Source organism: Rhea americana, unplaced genomic scaffold (genome assembly GCF_003343005.1).
Source record: "Rhea americana isolate MKP2758 unplaced genomic scaffold, rheAme1 scaffold_75, whole genome shotgun sequence".
NCBI lineage: Eukaryota > Metazoa > Chordata > Aves > Rheiformes > Rheidae > Rhea > Rhea americana.
The window spans coordinates 3,469,802-3,489,065 of NW_028186923.1; the positions used below are offsets into that span (position 1 = coordinate 3,469,802).

At 46.1% G+C, this 19,264-nt stretch overlaps 1 protein-coding gene across 1 annotated transcript; it reads left to right on the forward strand.

The window, feature by feature from the left end:
* The first annotated feature begins 1,513 nt into the window (after positions 1 to 1,513).
* On the forward strand, positions 1,514 to 18,568 carry PSTPIP2 (proline-serine-threonine phosphatase interacting protein 2). The gene is made up of 14 exons (XM_085322195.1): positions 1,514 to 1,531; positions 3,696 to 3,796; positions 6,146 to 6,223; positions 7,357 to 7,391; positions 9,317 to 9,423; positions 10,576 to 10,638; positions 11,165 to 11,263; positions 11,575 to 11,620; positions 12,623 to 12,702; positions 13,381 to 13,479; positions 14,666 to 14,762; positions 15,082 to 15,163; positions 16,276 to 16,310; positions 16,837 to 18,568. Exons 1-14 carry the CDS (start codon positions 1,514 to 1,516, stop codon positions 16,884 to 16,886), a joined length of 990 nt encoding a protein of 329 aa, XP_085178321.1. The 3' UTR covers positions 16,887 to 18,568.
* Positions 18,569 to 19,264: the final 696 nt, after the last annotated feature.

The following is a 19,264-nucleotide window of genomic DNA, read 5'->3' on the forward strand; positions in this document are numbered from 1 at the left end:
TTTGTCAAGGTTTTTTCCTGGCTTATTACTCTGCCTAGCTCAGTTCCTGCTGGGCAAGGAACCTCTTCCCATGGGCCAGCATCCACCTGTTTTATGCTGGTTTTATACTACTGCTTGTGCTGGGGCTGGTTATGACCTGTGTTTTATATAACACATTGCACCATGGAATTTGGTCCAGGCTTGGGCTTGAAGGCACTTGGGTAATACACACATGCCGAAATTGAATCCCTCTTGTGGAGGAGGAAGGACTATAAAATAAAGAGCTTAACACACATTTGGTGATAGATGCTGTCACAATTTTTCTGAGTACTRGGGCCAGATGAACCAGCTGTTCCTGCTTGTGCTGACATGTCATGTTATCCTTGGGCGCTTCTGTCCAGCATAGCGAGCTGTCAGTCCCAGGTGGCAAAGCCCTGTATTGGAGCTGTTTGAGTGTCGGGCTGGGAGTAGTTAGTTCCATTTCWAATACAGAATCACAGAACGGTAAGGTTGGAAGGGCTCTCTGGAGATCATCTAGTCTAACCCTCAGCATAGCCCTGTAYGGGGATTGAACCCACAACCTTGGCATTAGCAGCACCACGCTCTGARCAACCGAGCTAAWCCTGCCCGCTATTATTGATCTATCTCCATCCTCCTGTGAGCTAAGGTGATTGTGAAAATACAAAATGCATTTTTGTGAGCATTTCTCTCCAAAAAGAGCCATTGATAARGGCAAGGTTATTCTGTCTTGTTCCTGTTCTCCAAACAAGCCAGCTAGGTCCGACTTTTGTGGGAGATTGGAGGTTGTCTTCTGCACCTCATCTGTGAAGGAAGGAAGTGAAAAAATAGCTCGTTCCCCAAAACAGGAGGAAAAATGCATCTACATCAGTTGGAAAGGCAAATGGCCATTTTTCTTATGGAGAGAGTAAAAAATAAATTTCTTAGGACARTTGAAACGGGGGGAGTTAAGCTTTCCAGTTGCAAGGCTGGAAGATTGGTTTCCTTTTCCACTGTCTGGGGCAGGGGGCAGCTACCACGCTTGGGAGATGGAGGCAGACAGYTCATCTGTCCCCAGCAGTGGCCTGGACAGGGGGGAGAGACCCTGCACTTGGCCTCTTCTGCCTCCTCCAGAGCATCTGCAGGTTGAAAAAGAGGTTGAGAGGTAGGCAGCTGGGAAACAGTATTTTGGGATTTTCTGATGGATTAATTTGGGCCTTTTTTGGATCAATGTTGYTATTTTTTGGAGAAAATCTTGGGATTTTTTGGGAGGGGGATCCCTGACCACCTCCAGAGTGATCTGTGCAGATCCTGAGAGCTCAGTCCCCATTTGTTTCATTTATTAGTGCTCTCTCTTCTACTGACACCAGTACTCCAATACTGCATGCACACAGAGGTTTGCCTGTCTGATTGCTGTACTGAGCCCAGGCRTAGACTAACTAAGCAGCATGTATGTGGTTGCTCTCTGCATCTCTTATTTCCTTTTAAATGGGGGATAGGAAGTCAAGTTAGGATGTTCTTGAATTTTGCAACGGTCATGAGAATTGATTTCAACGTAAGTGTGCTTCCTTTTTCACATAGCTGATTAGCAAAGACGCAACACAAGCTGYGAACCAGTTGTGTGTTTTCAGTAATAAGATCACTTTGGGGAGTTGTGAGCTCACTGTTTGGTGATCAGCTTGTCCCTTAGGTCCCACTCCATAGTCTCCTCTTGTCTGCCCATGGAATAGATGGAGCAAAGCTGTCCTGTCACACCCGGGGGTTTCCAACTGGTCCTATCTCACCAGATCTCTATTTCATCTCTTGCTTTCTGGCCACTGACTTTCAAATCCTTGACCCCTTAGGGAAGTCCACAATGATGTCTGATTTGCTACAGATATGAGTCCTGCTTCTCATGCTGGGTACAAACTCATGAGAAATCCCTTCCTCTGCCTCCCACACGTTCTTTCCAGTTATCTGTATACTGTCATCTTGGCTTTGAACCATTTCCTGAATCTCTCCATCCTGCCATTATTCCTCTTTCAGCTTCTTAATAACTATTTGTGGCTTTTGCTTCCTTTCTCTGAGCTTTGTATCTGCTTYTGCCTTTGCTTCCTTTCTGCAGCCTGTTTCTGTATGTGTTCCGCTCCTGTATGTACAACACCAACCAGACCTTTTTGCAGAAGATGACGGGTAGCACCTTCTTTTGAGCTCCMTGCATCTGCTTTGGGCTTTTTCTGGAGAAGGAGGGTTCAAGGTCTGAGCATCCCTCTTTATTATTAGCAGCACTTACGGGTACTGCTCTTGGCCCAGGCCCTCAGGGTGATAAATCCTGACCAATTGTAGGACAAAAATACACTTTTTGTCCTGTGGAGCATATGGCCTCAGACAGCTGATGGTAGAGTTATGAGAAAAGAACGGGATTGCGTTATTCAACCTTCATCCTAGCCCATCAACATCATTTTCTCTCTCTCTTACACACACACACAAACACACATTTTTGTAAACATCACAGCAAAATATGTATTTTTAAGAAATAATTCAAAGGAAACCAGTGATGCTTCTGAAGTCTATGGGAAGCTTCCTCTGGTGTGAGTGGTACAGCAGAGCTGGCCCTGTTGGTTGGAAGATGGGAGTTGGCCCCATTGGTGATGGGATGCAGACTTTTCAGAGGCTCTGATATTTTGGGGGGACTGAAGATGCTGGCCCTGTTTGAGGTATTGGGGGTTCATGGAGGGCATACAGCAGTGGTAGAGGAGGACCTGGTATCTGGGGAAATGATCTTTGCAGTAGTGTTTTGAACTGATGGGAGTGGAACAAGATTACTTATCACAAGACCAAAGGAAAGGCTGTTGCAGCAGCAGTCRTTGAGTGCATCCATACACTGCTGCTTGGGTGGCGAGAACAGCTTGCAGCGTAACTATCCCTGGCAGAAAGATCTGCAAGATCACCTCCAGCCTAGATGTGGAGGTCCTACAGTGAGGCCAGAGGTGAGGGTGATGCCCAGAGTAGTGCAAGTGAATGAGAACCAGCATCAGTCTTGGTGTCTGCACAAACTGGGAGAAGCAATAATAATGTGGACTGTATCTTGAGACGTGGAGCTTTTTCAGCATTTTATTTCACTAAGCTATAGTGGACAGCTAAAGTCCTAGGAGGAGATGTCTCACTGTGCTGTTGGGCCATGGGAGATCTAGATTTAATCCTTGTGTTTTTGCAGTATAAAGCCAACTGAGTCATGTGGGTCCATTTTATTTCAAAAGCTACACGAGTTCTGAAATACAGTTTTCAAGATCGCAATCTGTTGGGCTGTGTCTCGGTTCCTCATCTGCAGGATGGGGATGGGCACTGTGAAGGGGCAGGACAGAAATGGCTATGCCAGCTTTGGAGGGGAGACAGCGCTGAAGGAGCAGCTTTGGTGTGTCTTGGGGCCAGCTGTGCTCAGGATGCGGAAGAGCGTGTTTCTGGGATACTGTAGGACTGAAGCTGAGTTCTTCTGTTTTCTGAAAGCTATAAAAGTGTCTTGTCCTGAATTGCCATCACTTTTCTCATTCTGGAACTGTGTCCTAGCCCAAAACAAAAAGTTCATAGGCTTTTATGTAGTTTATAAGCAAAACAGAAACAGGCACTGGCATATTGGCTCCCGATTGAGCCATTTTTTGTGTAAAATCCTGCCAGAGGTGACAATGGCCGTGGGTTGCACTGATAGGGATGTGACTCCTGTTCTTAACTTGTGTTTTCAGAGTACGGATTTGACGAGCACGGTTGGCTATGACAACATCATACAGCATTTGAATGACGGCAGGAAGAACTGCAAAGAGTTTGAAGAYTTTTTGAAGGAAAGGTACAGAGCTGCTTCTGAATATGGATTTGGCTGAACCTGGAAAGTGAAGCAGTTGTACTTACTTCTATTATTTCTTGTGTTCTCAGTTTTCTCGTGTTGTGTTTAACTATTCACTATATAAAAAAATCTTTGATTTTTGACTGATGAATAACTTGTCTTTTTGCACTGTTCTTTCCTTACAAGGCTGGTGCTGTGGTATGAAGTCCTGTACCCAGCGGTCCTCAGTTGTGCTAGTTACAAAGCTGAGGACTCAACTGATGCTCACATTTTGAACTATCTGTGTTAAAAAGAAAGAGGAATCAGGATTAGTTGAATACTTCAGCCTTATATGCTGCCAAACATCCCTACTGAAGGAGATGTGTTTGCAGCTGTCGGTTACCTGCCTGGGTCACATGCTCTCCCATGAAGTTCACCGTGTTGAGTGTCCCTGCAGTTCAGCCTTCGGGAGATCAGCTGAATACCTTGGCATGGGAGACGTGACTTTGTAGGCAGCACTGGAAATCTGCAAGGCGTTCCAAACTTCTTATTCCTGTCTTTGTGCATTGTGGACAGTTTATAGCCTTTATATTAAAAAGAAATAGCAGCATTAGATAACACGTTTATTAATCGGAAGACTTGACGTAAGTGGAGGTTCTGTGACTACAAAGACATAACTGAGATGATTTAGTAAAGTATTTTGGCTTTATGGTTCACTTGGCTGGCAATGGCTAATTAGGAAGACTGTTTCAGAACAATCCTGAATTAATGTAATTTTGGTGTTCAGAACTGGAAGAAACAAATGTGTGAATATGACTTGGGACAAAATAGCCTGGAACAAATGTAATGGGGATGCAGAGGAAGAAGACTTGCAGTTAAAATCTGTCTAATGCACCTATATCTGTTCAGCCTGTAACCTTATGTTCCAGCAAAATGTGGGCTTTCTAGCTGCCAAAGGAAACAYATGCGATTACTTGAATCATGAGAACCTGAGCCTGCTCATCAGTGACAATGGAGAGTGCAATTTGTGCTCTKCATGAATGCCCTTTCATGTTTGCTGTTGAAGGTGGTGTAGGTCCTCGCCAATGTGTCTAGCCAGAAGACTGCAGAAATTCAGGCTATCCGAAGAGAGTGATCCTGTCTAACATGCTCTTGGTAACCTTGCTTGAGCAGGGAGGTTGGACTACAGGTCCCTTCCAACCTTACCGATTCTGTGATTCTGTGACGTGAACTTCACCCCAAAACTGTAGAAGGAACAGTATAGCCATCTGCCTCTGAGTTAGAGACAAAGGCATTTAGAAAACAATTTATTTTATGCAGTAGAGCTTCTAATGCAAACCTGTAGCAGTAATTGTTTCTCTCTTCTGACTATCTGTTGCCAGCTAGGACAGCTATCTCAGACATAGATATCCACCCACATGTTTTCTTTTGTGCTCTTTTTGTGTATTGTGTTTGAACTCTCTCTTCAAATAAGAGAGGACAATATGATCTCTCAAAGGTCTTACTTAGGTCTTACCACCACAAGGTGTAGCCTTACAGAAGTCGTCTGTAAGGGCAAGAAGTGGGGAGGAGAGGGAAACTATTACCTCATTTTAAAAAGTCCTGTACAACTCTTGAACAACTGAAATGGTCCAGCTGAGTTTTGGGACAAGTGTAGGGCAATTGAATTGTCTTTGAGACCCCCTAATCCCTTCTGTCACATTGGGTTGACATTGAAAAGCAATCTGTGTGAAGGTGCAGACAGATGCTAGTGACCACRGTGCAGAGAAAGTGTGATCACACAAGCCTTGTTTCCTTAGGATACCGAGCTAAAAACTGCTCAGATGGCTGGCCTGACTGCACTTGGCCAGCAAGTGCACAGCCTGCTTAGTCCTCCATCACCTGTGGAGGTGGTTGTTAAACCCATCAGCTACTAGGAGATGGGGAGGGCTACACATGGGTAGCAGAGCTGCAGCAAAGAGTATTTTCATTCGAATGACTGCTGGTTAATTGCCAATAACAGCTTTACTTGAACCAACCATGCATGATATTTTTGTGGCAGAACAGGAGACTGGATGAGGTATCTAATAAGAGTGGATCTTAGCTCCTTGTGGGCTGACTCAGCAGTGYGACTGTGCTCCTTTCCTGTATAACCTCCACCAGGCCGGGAGTTGGCAGGATTGTGAATATTTCATTGGGTGTTTGTGCTGGAGGCAAATGCCCTTGCTAGCACCCCCCTTGCTAGTTGTGGGGTGTTGTTCTGYGCATCCATTATTCCCTTGTCTGTACTCAGGGGACATCTCGTGGGAAACTCCTGCCATTCCTGACTTCTGCTGAAAATGAGAGTCATTTCTGAAGTGTGAATTGCCTCTGACTTCCCTCTTTCCTTAACAGGGCAATCATAGAAGAAAAATATGGCAAAGAGCTCATTAACTTGTCAAAGAAGAAGCCCTGTGGACAGACAGAGCTGAAGTAAGTCACATGTGTGTTTTGCTTTTATAGGTGTCCTTAGTTGAAAGAATGAAGGAGGCTAGTGAGAGACTAAACGAAATGCAATAAGGATGTTACCAAAAGATGTTCTGCAACTGGTCTTGTGAATGAAGATGAGTACAGTTAGGTTGGTCTTTGCCAGTAATGGAGCTGGACTGCACCAACCTCTCTTCAGTCATAGACTAACCAAAGTGCACTTGCTTCATGGACACTCAARACGAGATGTGGCCCGGTAGTTAGGCAGAGGGGCGGGGATTATGCGACTTAGGTTTTCCTGCTGACTATTATAGCCAGAAAGAAGTACCTTTACTTCCTTGAGTCAAACTGTGCCGATCATCAAAGGCACTGCGTTGCCATCGTGCGCAGGCAGCACTGTCACCGTGGATGGCTCTGAGAGAGGATCTGGCAGTTGTAAGCAGATCTTAGGGTTCTGCTTACATAACTTAGCTCTGAAGCCTGTGGTGTTGCCAGCTTTCCCTGAGTAAGCCCTTGGAAGAAAGAGGACAGCCTAGAGCATCTCACCTTTAAATCCCCCACAAGGACATGGAAGAAAACCAAGGTGTCCTCAGTCCTCTAAATCCATTTCCCCAATGACCCTTGGCAGCTTCTGTTGCCTCCTTTGTTTCTGTACATCACACATGCTCAGTTTGATGTCCTCTGATTATTTATTTATAGTTTTATTTTGGACTATTATTTAATACATTTCTGAAATCTTCATCATGGTATATTAACAGGGAGAAAAGTTCCCTACATTCCAACCACTAGCCAATAAAATATGTAGAAAAATGTTCATATGTTCATACCTCCAAGAGGTACGTTAGGGGAGGCTGCTTGAAACATTTGTCTTGGAACTCAGAATATTCAGTAATGTTCAATGTTTGGAAAAAAAAGATAAAGGGTAGATATTTAAGCAAGTGAGCTGTGTTATACCCACATAGAGGGAAAAACTGAAAGTATAAAAAAGGTAAATAAACCTGCTCCAGGCTGCTTTGGCCAGCAGTCAGCGACTTGCTCGCCAGTTTAGGAGAAGTGCTTTGCAGTTACTGTTGGTAAAGCCTGTGCAGTGGGCCTAGCAGTGCTTTCCTATTTTTTAATATTATGCCTGTGTTTTTCAGCACCCTGAAGAGATCTCTTGATGTTTTTAAGCAACGTAAGTAACTTCTTCATGTTTGTCAAGACACTTGGCAGCACTGAAGCCTACAGGCAGCTGTTTGGGAAGAAAATACTAGAGTCTCCAAAACTGTATGATACTTGAATCAGTCATAGGCTGTAAAATCAGACTGTAGGGCAAAGGAGACAATCTGCTGCTCCTCTCCTCTCATTAGGTTTCCCCAGTGCTTCCTCCAGCTGTTTGGTTTCTATGCAAGTTGAGCAACTGCAGTGTGTGAAGAGAGTGTCACAGCAGAACTATCCAAGTGTGTCAGAAACTACAGGCTCATAATCCTCACAAATATCCCCAGTATTTATCCCTACTTTTGAGATGTCCATCTTTCCATCACAGCTTTCCACTGTATAGCGCAGTGTACAGAGGAAATTTGGGTTCCTGAAGCTGGGTAGATGATTCCCATGGGTCTACTCAGTCAGGTTCATAGAAATGCATGGAGAAGAGAATACAGGTCTCCTAGCCTAGCTCAGCCCCTCGGGAACCTGCAGCCCAACAGACTGAGTTGGGGATGGAGGTCTCCAGGCAAAGGTGAGAGAAGGAAGGCCCACCTGTGGATAGTGCCTGCTGGGCTCTCTTGGGTTTTTGAGGCTGGCTGGAGCTCAGAAGTTGTACTTAGGTTATACATCAGAAGTTGTACATCAAAAGCTCAGCTGGAATTTCGCAGACCAGCTCTTACTGGCTTCTTCACGCAGATACTCAGTAATCAGAGCCTCTAAAAGAAGGTGCTTTGGCCACATTACATAGTCCATTCATTTCCATGGGTTCATGAGGTCTTTTGTTAGTGTCTTACTGCTGAACTGAAGGGACAAGCACTTCATCTCAAAGGCAAAATACATCTCTTTGCCCTCAGCAGTTTTACTTGTCTATCTGCAATGCTCTAGCTTGATGTACAAAACCCTGCCAGTGCTCCTTGGTGGTGCCCTGTCTCCCTCCTGCTCTTCTGCTCTAGCTTGTCTTTTGAGCAGAAATTGAGGTCCTGTGAGCTCTTACTGCATCTAAAAAGCTCTCTGTGAAGGATCTCCAGCTGGGCGCTCAAACCTGGCAGATGCCCATCTGTGARGGCATCTCCTGCCCTGACTGTGGGCCAGCATCAGCCAGGTGGCCTGCCTGGGTAAATGCACACACACTGGCTTTAATTTAGATAGCCTGGATAAGAGCAGTGGAAGTATGTAAGCAAGCAGCCACATCTATACATAGAGGGCCAGTGCTCCACTCATCTGTGCAGCTAGAGCTGTGCTGCTGCCCACCCTGGCCAGATCTGTCTTCTGCCTTGTACCTTGGGTGATGTCTGTAGCGTGCTCTGTCCTTGCAGCAGCTGACCTGTGGTGTTGAATCGTGAGCGAGTAGGGCAAAAAAGACTTAGTGGCATGCTGCAGTTTGGTTTAGYTTCGAATGAGCTTAGCTTCATGAGCTGCAAATGGGCTCCTGTTTCCTGGTGGGGCTGCTCTCTTTCAGCCAGGCCAGCTCAGCGGGACAGTGAAGATGTGCCTGAAGTTTTTAGTATCAGTTTTTCAGTGCCCCAGGTTGCTTCTCTGCTAGCCAAGGGCAATGTGTATTCCAGACAAGAGCTATAGGGTGTGATATGTTAAAACATGCCTGAATTGATCTGGATGAGGAGGAAATGTGAGTGTGCTCTTTTGAATAACTTCTCTTGAATATGAATTTTATTAAACCAAAGTGCAGGCCCTGGCATGACAGATCCTGAATAGCTCTTTACATAGACAGGCTATGTTTGAAAGGTGTTTTAAACTGCTACTGCTTTTGCATGGGGATTTGTGAGGTGAGGCTTATGATAATAAGATACCCTGGACAGAAGGAGTCCTCTGGGTCAGTCTGATGTTAGCTAAAGCAGTGGACTTGAGCAACACAGTSTTCTTAGGCATATATTTGTTTTTTCTTTTTCTTTGCAGAGGTAGACAATGTGGGGCAAAGTCACATCCAGCTGGCACAAACCCTTCGAGAGGAAGCAAAGAAAATGGAGGACTTCAGGGAAAAGCAAAAACTGCATCGGAAAAAGGTCAGGAGTTGAGGGAGACATGGGAGCCAGCACCTTTGCCGCAGGGTATACCAGCATTTGCAGGAATGCTGCGCTCCTGCCCTAGCTCATGTTTGCTGCTGTGCCCCAGCCCCCTCCCTGCTGCCAGAGGCTTGTGGCTTCTGGGAAGTCCACAGTTTGTTCCTAAATGTTGCAACTGCACTGGTGAACTGTGCAGCAACCTCCGACTTCCTCCTCCTCGCAGCTACGTGCTGTCATTTTGCCATGGCCAGTGATAGCTAGCAGGAGCTTAGCTCCAGGGACTCCAGCCCAATAAGGAAGGTTTTTCAGGCAAAGKTGCCTTGCTTGGGACAGATGGGGAYGTGTCAGGAGCGTTGGATGTGTCCTCCCAGTGTTCTCCCAGATCAAGACGTGGTACTAGCCTGCCAAGTCTTATGCTGTGACTGTTGCTCATGAATTCAGTTCCCATCTCYTGTGTCCCTACAGTGAGCTCAGAGATTTGCACTATGATTTAGGACCCCTCCACTAAAAACAATTTCTGTAGTGGCAGCCTAGTGATGTGGTGCCTTCCCTTTCATGGAGCTTGTGCCTTGTCTCTGTGGTGTGAGCTGATGCCTGGGGCTTGCATGTTGGGAGTGGTTTGAGAGGATGTGGGGGTGATGGGGACTTCAGGATGGCCGTGGGAGCTCCTGAAATACATGACTGGGAGCGCTGGTGTCTGCTGGTTTGTGTTACAGGCTGAGGGCCAAGAACATGCTGTGGTGCTCTAGCTGTGATTTTGAGGGAACTTGGGTCTACCTTTTTAACTTCTTTTGGTTTATTATTCCATTGCCTAAAAATGAGGGAAAGCTATCAGAACCAGAGGCTAGCTTGGCCCCAGCCAAAGGGAACGTGGACTTGCCAATTTTGTCTGGCCCTATGGAGGTCACACACTACTATATATTATTAGCATTTCATTTGTATAACTCCTTTGCTTATACAAATGGAGGCTTAGATAGAAACAAAGGAAGGTGAATGTTTTGGACTGATTTTGAGTACTGGAATACCTAACTCCAGGTGGGGGAAGGTGCCTAAAAAACCTATCTCATAATCTTGTCCCTGTCTCTTCATAGTTCACCCTTGAGCTTTGCAGGTCAGTGACATGCTGACATAGCGGTTTTTTTCCTTTCACAGATAGAGCTCGTAATGGAGGCAATTCACAAGAACAGGAATTTGCAGTACAAGAAGACCATGGAGGTAAAGCTGATGTGCTGCTCTGCTTCCTGCGGCTGCACACCTTGTAGGCGCGTGCACTATTCTTGTATTTTGTGCAGCTGTTTCTTGCCATACGAGTTAATGCAGCTAAAATGCAGCACATGGAGCTGGGGCAGAGCTAACCAGAAGAGCTTTCCTCTGTGTCTCAACTCTTTCTGTATTGTGTCTGCATAAATGTATGCAGAGTGAACTCAACAAAACTGAAAGTATGCAAGAGAAATAGCTGATGGAAGTTTTGCAGGCTTAAATAAGAGCAATTTAAACATCAGGGACTCAACTACTGTGAGCTTTTCTTCCTGAACAAAGAATAGCTTGTGTTGTCATTTTGTCCAGGCAGTAGAGCTGCGACATYTGGGACCTTGAGTGCTGTCTCCTGTTCTGCCACACCAGCCTTTTCATTCCTAGTCTCTGCTTTCCTCCAAAGTGTCTTGCATGCCAGATTTTATTTGCTATATTTCCATTTATTTGCTTGCTGACACGTTCCTAATCCATTTGGTGGTTCTCCTAGGCAAAGCGACTCTACGAACAACGCTGCAGGGATAAAGACGAGGCAGAGCAGGCTGTGCACCGCAATGCAAATCTAGTCACGCAGAAGCAGCAGGAGAAGGTAAAGGGAGGCAGGTGGCCATGGGGAAGGGACTGAAAGGGAAGTGAGCGGAGCAGCAGGCTGCACCATTTCGAGGTCCTGCTCCAAACTGGAAAGCACCTACACCACTGTGCAGTATTGTGCTGCATGAGGCTCACTGCTGGTCAAGCTGATACCTCTTTATGGTCAGAATTTGCCTCATGTTTCTTTTCTCAGCTTTGGGGTTTAGGGTGAGATGGGAGGGCTGGTAGTATTCCCCAGCTGAACTGCACTGCCATAGGCAGTGCACCAGGGCTGGCTTATACCTTTCTTCTCTCTCCTGTTTCTGGCAGCTATTCCTGAAGTTGGCTCAGACAAAGTCGGCTCTGGAAGACTCTGGTGAGTGTGAAAATGAAGGGTGAGTGGAGCATTTTCTGGGGCAGGAGGTGGTGCAGAGGGTTGCCCTGCAAGGCTTGAAGCTGTGATAAGGCACTTGGATGCTGGGGTGAGCTCCGGCTCTTGATCAGAGAGGTTGTGGAGTCTCCTTCTCTGGAGATCTTCAAGGCCTGCCTGGATGCAACCCTGTCGAACATGCTCTAAGTGACCCTGCTGAGCAGGGGGTTGGACTAGATGATCTCCAGAGGTCCCTTCCAACCTTACTGATTCTATGATTCTATGATCTTGCTTCAGCTCCTCAGAAAAACGGGTCCAGAGATAACATGAGGCAGGAGCTTGCCCTGGAGGAGCTGCTGTCACCCTGCCYGCATGGCCCCACCATGACTGCTCTCTCTGTTTCCCCTGGGCAGTATGGGCAAATGGCAAGGCACTGAGGCTGGAGGTGCTAGCAGTGCCAGGCCAGCACCTGGGCCCAGTGCCTGGGACAGGTGGGGAGAGTAGGAGCTCTTGTTTCTGCTCTGGCTGTGTGCCTGTGCCATGGATCTCCCTGTCCAGAGGGTGAACTCAGGAGATGTGTAGCTCAAGGCCTGGCATCGGACGGTTTAACACTTCCAAAGCATTGCAGTGAAGAGGCACATCTCCTTAGCTTTCTAGCGAGCTGTGGTGCAGGCCGTGTGGGGCCCTGCAGTAAGTGTACATCAAGGCYGTAAGGCTGCACACGTGAGGGAGAAGATCCAGGCTTTGCTCAGCTCATGGAGGCATTTTCATACCTTCAGAGGAATGCAAGCAAATTCTCTCACACACTGCAGAGAAGCAAAATGAATGGAAATGCATTTGCCAAACTATATCCCCTTCACATTGTGTACAGCAGACAATTGACAGTGCTCCACATGGTTGCATTGCATTGTGAAGAATTGTTCACTTGGATGTTCCACATACAGAGCTGTAAGGGATTTTTTAAATTAATTGATTTAAAGTGAATTGCCAATTTGAATTCCATCACAGACAGGAGTTATCAGCAGAATGTTGCTGCACTGGAGAAGATCCGTGAAGAATGGCACAAAGAGCACATCAAAGCTTGCGAGGTAAATGCTGTRAAAGGCCTTCCTGCTGCAGTGTTGTCCTCCAATTTTCTTCCGTCACTGCCAGGACTAGCGATAGAGCAGGTTTGCCCTCTGCTTTGTATTCCCTCCACAGTAATACAGCAGGACTTGTTGCAGCTAACCCTGCATGTTTCTCATGCTTGGCTTCTGGATGTAAGGCCCCACTGCTTCAAAGTTTCTGTTTTTTTTTCTTCTTCTACCTTTCAAGATTGACAGTCAATGCACTAAGTAGTGACCTTTTTGTGTGTTACTACCTGCATGTTTGGTGCTGCCATCATCTGGTTAGAGTAATCACTTCACTGTGACGATGCAAAGGTCATAACTTTTCTTTGTAATGATACTTAGGGATGCACACAGTCCAGCAAAAAGAGATGCACTCTCACATAAAGATGTTGCTGGATGACAGAKTGTAGGATCACAGCAGTTAGAGGTATCTTTGCTCAAGTCCAGTTTCCTTACTCAAAGTCAGATAAAGTTCTCTGGTAGACAGCAGAGGCAAGACTAAAATGTGATCAAGAGGTGAAAAGTGAACTCAAATAACCCTGCTGCTTAGGACATATGTAAGCTGCTGGACTCAGAGGACCAGTCCTCACTGCAGTCATGGCCTTTTGCCATGCTGACAGGGGACCCTTATGTCCTTTTTTGTCTTTGTTCTTTCAGTTCTTTGAGACTCAGGAGTGCGAACGGATCAGTTACTTCCGCAGTGCCCTGTGGCTTCATGCCAACCAGCTGTCTCAGGACTGTGTCCAGAACGACGAGGTAAATCAAGTACTCTCCAAACCTTCATTTTTCTACTTTGGACTGGAGAAAYCCTGCTGAGCCATCCAGGTTCTTTTTACCCAGTTTTTGTCAGGTTGTAGTAGCAACCATGACCCTCCAAGTCTAGGCTATTGTGAGTATGTGTGATTGGAGTAATAGTGAGAAAGTAGATAACAGTAAATGAATGAAAACTAATCAGAAGGAAGACATTGCTCCTATAAAATCAAGTCTCCCAAGAGCAGATGTATGTTCCTGCATGTAGCCATGATTGTATCACTTTCAAAAGTTTTGCAGGTTGGTTATGAGCATATCCATGCATGCAGAGCCAGTTCTTCATTATTCTATATGCAAAGATATGCAGAATGGGCTGGAGCACTCTGAATAGTGAGGAAGAAACAGGTAGAGCTGGATGYGTTGAAGGAGCACACTGCAATGAACCCACTTGTAAGGAATCAGCACTGCAGAGACCCCAGCTCTCTCTGTACCATCAGGCTCCAAGACCTGGGAAGAATAATCAAGTCAGGACAGGCACCAGCTGGCTGGTGCTGCTCTAAACGTGGGCTAATGAACTCTCCTTAAGTGCTGGGCAGCATGGTGTAGACACCCACATCAGGGGTCTCTGTACCTGCTGCTGCACGATCTCCTCCACCACTTTCGCTGTGGCTACCTGCTTTAACCTCAGTGCAGCCAGGGGAGTTTCTGAGAGTTCTGTCAAGCATCTTGGCATAACAGTTAGAACTTCATAGACAACAACCTTGATTGCTGTGATCTGTGTCCTCAGCCTAATTACTGTTCTCCTTGGCTTAAGAAACTTGTGGCTGAAAAAGATGAGGCAATGGTAGTGTAGCAGGAAGTGACTTTGCCAAAGACTATGCAGGAGCTCCTTGGTGAGGCTGGGAATAGGAAAGCAGAGCCTATGCAGTGGACTGTGTCACGTCCAGGTTGGCCTGTGGCCTTTGATCAGCCAYCAGACAGCAACAGTAGCATGCAGGCAGGAGGATTTTGGCCAGAGCTTTTCCAGATGAGAATTCCTCCAGGAATTCTCCCCTTTTCTCCTCTACTGTTGAAACTTATGTCTGAGGGTGAGCACTGTGCTTTCCCCTCAGGTATGGCAAATGATTAAAAAAAACCCAACACATGATTTTCAACATGACGTATAGCAATGCTTTTTAATTCTCCTTTGCAGAAATATGAGGACATCCGCAAGAGTTTAGAAATGTGCAGCATTGAGAAGGATATTGAATTTTTTGTAAATTTACGCAAAACTGGAAGTTTGGCCCCAGGTAAGAGCTCAGTGTAGTCTCCCAACGTAGTGGTGATATGCTTGTCCTCCTCATGGTGTTGTTGCTCTGATCAGCATCAGTTTAGGTGAAAAAACATTTTTAATGTCCATCATTCATTCTCTGGCATGCAGCAGTAGTGCCTCTGCCACTCACTTATTACCAGTCCCTGAAGAGATCTCCCTTCTCCGTACTTCTAAAGTTTTTAAGGTGACCAGACATCTTCCCAGGAAAGGGGGAAAGCTTTAGCATCTGATTGTTGCTATGGGCAATTAGTTCATACTTACAAGGTCTGTACTTTACTATAGTGTATTTTTCCTAGCTCCTGTTGTTTATGAAAACTACTATAACGCACAGAGAAATGCAGCACCTGTGAGAAGTCAGGCTCCTGTGCCTATATCAAGGTAAGGGATATAATGTGCAATTTCAAATGATGGACTGGCTATTGCAAATGAAGCTGTCCAAAAAAACGTATTTTCTTGCTTTCAGTCTGTTGTAATCCTGATCTGGGAGTGTCACGGGAAAATATTTGCCATGCTAGGCAGCCCATTGCTCTCTACTACAGGATTTATACCAATGTACTACCTATTGTAAAATTTTATGAMCCCCTCAAGTGCACTCAGAGTAGATTTTTTTGCTCCCACTTCTCTTTTGGGATCATTTCTCCCTTTTCATGTGTGGAAACATTACTCTAAAAGTRCTTTTGGACAGTGTATGCTCATTTGTTCTTGTACTGAGCCTCTTTGGTGCTCCTTTGGATTGAGGTGAAAGGCTGCAGTACTTGGGCAGCCTGAGCAATTTTGARTATTGTGTCTTGCTGTCTCTGGAAACAATCAGAAATCCCTTAAAGAGCCTTTGACTCCTAATCTACCAAGAATGACTGAAACCTTCTGGGCTTCCCTGCACGATTTTCCTCTCTTTGCCTTGTTGTCTACCTGAGGAGGGCTGGATCGGTTAAAAGTGTGTGTGGGTAGAGGGAAGAACAGCATCAGGAGAGAACGAGAAAATACACTATTCCAGGGCAGAAGTTGGGCAGGGAGGGTGAAGTGAAGGATACTTCTGCCACAGGGAAGAGGAGGATTCAGGGCTAAAGATTGTTGTTAAAGGTGAGTGTCCCACTTTGGCTGTTGAATCACTACTTGAATCATGCTTAATTATGACTTTCTGATGTCTTGGTCTGCGTGTAAAAATGTTGCCAAGTGCACGTGTCATACCYCAAGGCTCCCATGAATATGTTTTGCCAACTCATTGCTTTCTGKTTTTTTTTTCCTCTCCTATGCTGTATCAGCTTTGATTCCTGTGTTTGCCAAGCAGGCTATTGATGGTTAACAAACCATGAAATGACTTGGAAATGGATCTCTGTAAAACCCAGGCCAGCCAAACCTCTTGCCCTCTCACAACGTCTGGGTAGTGCAGTGCAGGGCGTCACACAGTAGCAGCAACAGCCTGAACAGATGTTTTAGGAAGGGAGAGAATACTATAGCGGATCTTTAGCTCTGTGTTTCTTTCTGTGCAGGAGGGGACCTTTACCCACACCGACCAGCGGGCCAGGTAAGTTACTTGAGAGTATCAGTCCTGGTTTTATGTGGCTTCTGCCACCACAGAAGCTCTCTCTGCTCTCTGTTCCCCACAGGACCATGACCATAGGCTCTCTAAAGGGATTGTTTTGGGCCAAGCTCCTGTAGGAAATCCAGTCCCCAAAGAAATCGCTACAAAGTTTGTCACTGACTTTGGAGCCTAGATTTCACCCAGGAGCATGTTCTAATCAGAGCCTTGTATACAAGTATTTCTGAAGCTTATGGGTGTCTAGGTTGATCCAACCTGCCTCTGCAGGTTGGGCCTTTCTCTGCTTAAACAGCATTAGCTGGATCATTTTCAGCGCTGTTTTAGTGATGAGATATTGTAGTGGGACTCTGGGTTTTAGGCAAGTCTACTCTTTAAGCCTCCATTCATCCCGGCCTCCCATCCCTTTAACACGGGTGGGCAGTACAAGGTGTTTTTGTCCTTATGTAAAGTCCCTTGAGCTCCTTCAAGCACTTCTCATGARCAGATCTGATATCTTTGTGCTGTGTTTTAGATGATCCTGATTACGTTACAGTCGATGGCTATAGCTTGATACATCATTAATAGCCACAGTAAGTACTGGAATTCAGTGAAGAAAAAATTTAATGTGAGATGCAGCTACAGAGGGAGGGTCATTGAGAAAGAAAGGGGATGACATTTTGAGGTGACCGGCTGTGAGCGACAGTCGTATCAGCCCTCCCAACACTTGTCTGAAGCTGATACCGTCAATCCTGTTCTGTAGGTTCTCCAGTCAGTGCTTCCAAGCAGAAGACATTGCCTGACCAGCATGGCAGAGGTGGTGTTTTCAGTTGTTCCCAGAAACACAGAACTGAAATGCTTCTCCATTTTACAAAAGTAATTGAGGACTCTGATAATTATTTGTACGTTCAAAAAGCGGCTACTAAAGATCTCTTCCTTTCGTCAGCAAATTCTGTCGACAGACATCTCATCTTCACACTCAGGGGAAAAAAAAGAATATAAGCACTGGACCYGGATGCAAGGGGATCTTCTGTGTCAGCAGAAGTTTTGATTTGAAGTTCTTTTACTGTGCACTCATCTGGAAGAGCCTGGAGCCTTTTACTCTCTAGATAACTGAGAAATCACCTGTGCCAAGAGGAGCTCTGTGTGATGCTTTGGACATGCTGATTTGTGTTCAGAGCATATTTATCCCACTCAGTCCTGCGGTTATTCAAAGCTGAGGTTTCACTTTGGCCCATTTATAAAGTTTGTCATTAATAGTGATTAAGTTTGTAATCTGGACTTAATTTTAGTAATGTCTCTCAGGGAGCTTACTTAAAGCAGCACCAAAGGTTACAGCTCTAGGCACRGGTCTGGCTTTGCTGTGCACGTACTCCAGGCTTAGGCACTGATACTGAAAGATGATTTGTATCTTGCCTGGTGTAGCAGCCCTCACCACAGCCACCTAAGGAGAGGCTGTGCTGCTACAGAGCTGTTGGGAATTCACTCACCCTACGAAGTTGTTGAGGATCTGAAGGAAGTCAGTCAGCTCTTCCAGCCACCCCTGGGGCTTCCATTTTTTTGGCTCACAGGATAGCTTGTCCCTGACAAGCCCTGTAGACCCCACTTTGGTTAACTTCTAGGAGTCCCTGTACTTTGGACAAATATTGGTGATAGATCAACATTCACAACCCAGTAGTTGGGGAGTGATGGCATTAAGGATATTAATAATAGCAGAATTTCCATTTACAAATGGGGACTGACTATGCACCATTAAAAATAAATTTGGCTACTAATGTTGGCTTAGAGCCATGGACTTTCCTAATCAGATCTCCTCAAAGTTTGTGCCCCTTTTGTTACCTCGTGTCTGATGATTGCTTTGATTCAGAAGCRCACATTTTTTAGGGCTATTAGTCTCACTGAAGTCTCTATGTGCAGTGCAGACTTAACAGCTCCTTCAGTGCCTTACGTCAGTTAGACATAGCAAGACAGCATTTTATTTGTCTAAATCTGGTGCCATATTATTCAGTTTGGAGTGGCAAAAATGATTCTTCATCCAGTTGTATGATGTTCTTCGAGTTGAATCTGCATGACTTCAGCGTGTACCCAAGCCCATCGGTCTTTGGAGCTTTGCTGTATTTCCTTGTGTGGAAAAGATCACAGTGAGCTTTAAATTCTGCCTGGCTGCGATGTAATGACATGTACCAAGTGCACATGTAAAGAAATAATTTGTCCTATTTTACTCTAGAAGACCAAATCTCCTAATATTCTTCTGAAGGAGTCTATTGTAGTTCTTTAAATATACATAATTTTAAAATAACAGTTTTGAGACTTTGTGTGCTGGATGCATTGCTGTCTGTGCTGTTCAGTTCCCATCAGGGCTGGGTCCGATGCACCCTCGGATGCTYGGGTGCGGTGCGCGTCTCTTACAAGGAGGCCTACAGGAGCGTGTCCTCTCTGAGCCCTTACTTGAGAAGCGCTTGCGCCAGGGAAGGTAGCACCAGAACGGATAAACGTGATTAGGCACCGAGCGTCAGGCCACAGGGCCGCAGCCCCAGATCTGCACCGGGCCCGAGCGTGGAGTCGCTGCCGCGCTTTGAATTCCCATCCTRTGGCAATCTAAATGACCTTTAGAAGGCGGACGAGCCCTGAGGTTTGGTGCAGTCCTTCACCAAAGGTAACCTGACCCACTAGGGGGTGGGTGTGTTTGGCAGTTGCAGTTCGCCCCAGGTTGCCTGGTTTTTGGCCTTTTTTCCTCCCCCCCCCCGAGGGTTGGTGGGATGTGCAGCATTAACACACGTTCATGCGCGGTCGGTGTTCGCCGGTACCGCCTGGAGCTCGCAGGCAGTGAGTGCGGCTCTGCAGAGCCGGTGCTGCACCTCGGTATCGCCGCGGCGGAGCAAGACCCAGCGCCGCTCCGGAACGCGCCGCGCTCGCCAGGGCGCCGCCCGCCGCCGCCCGCCGCCGCGCCTTGTCCCTCCGCC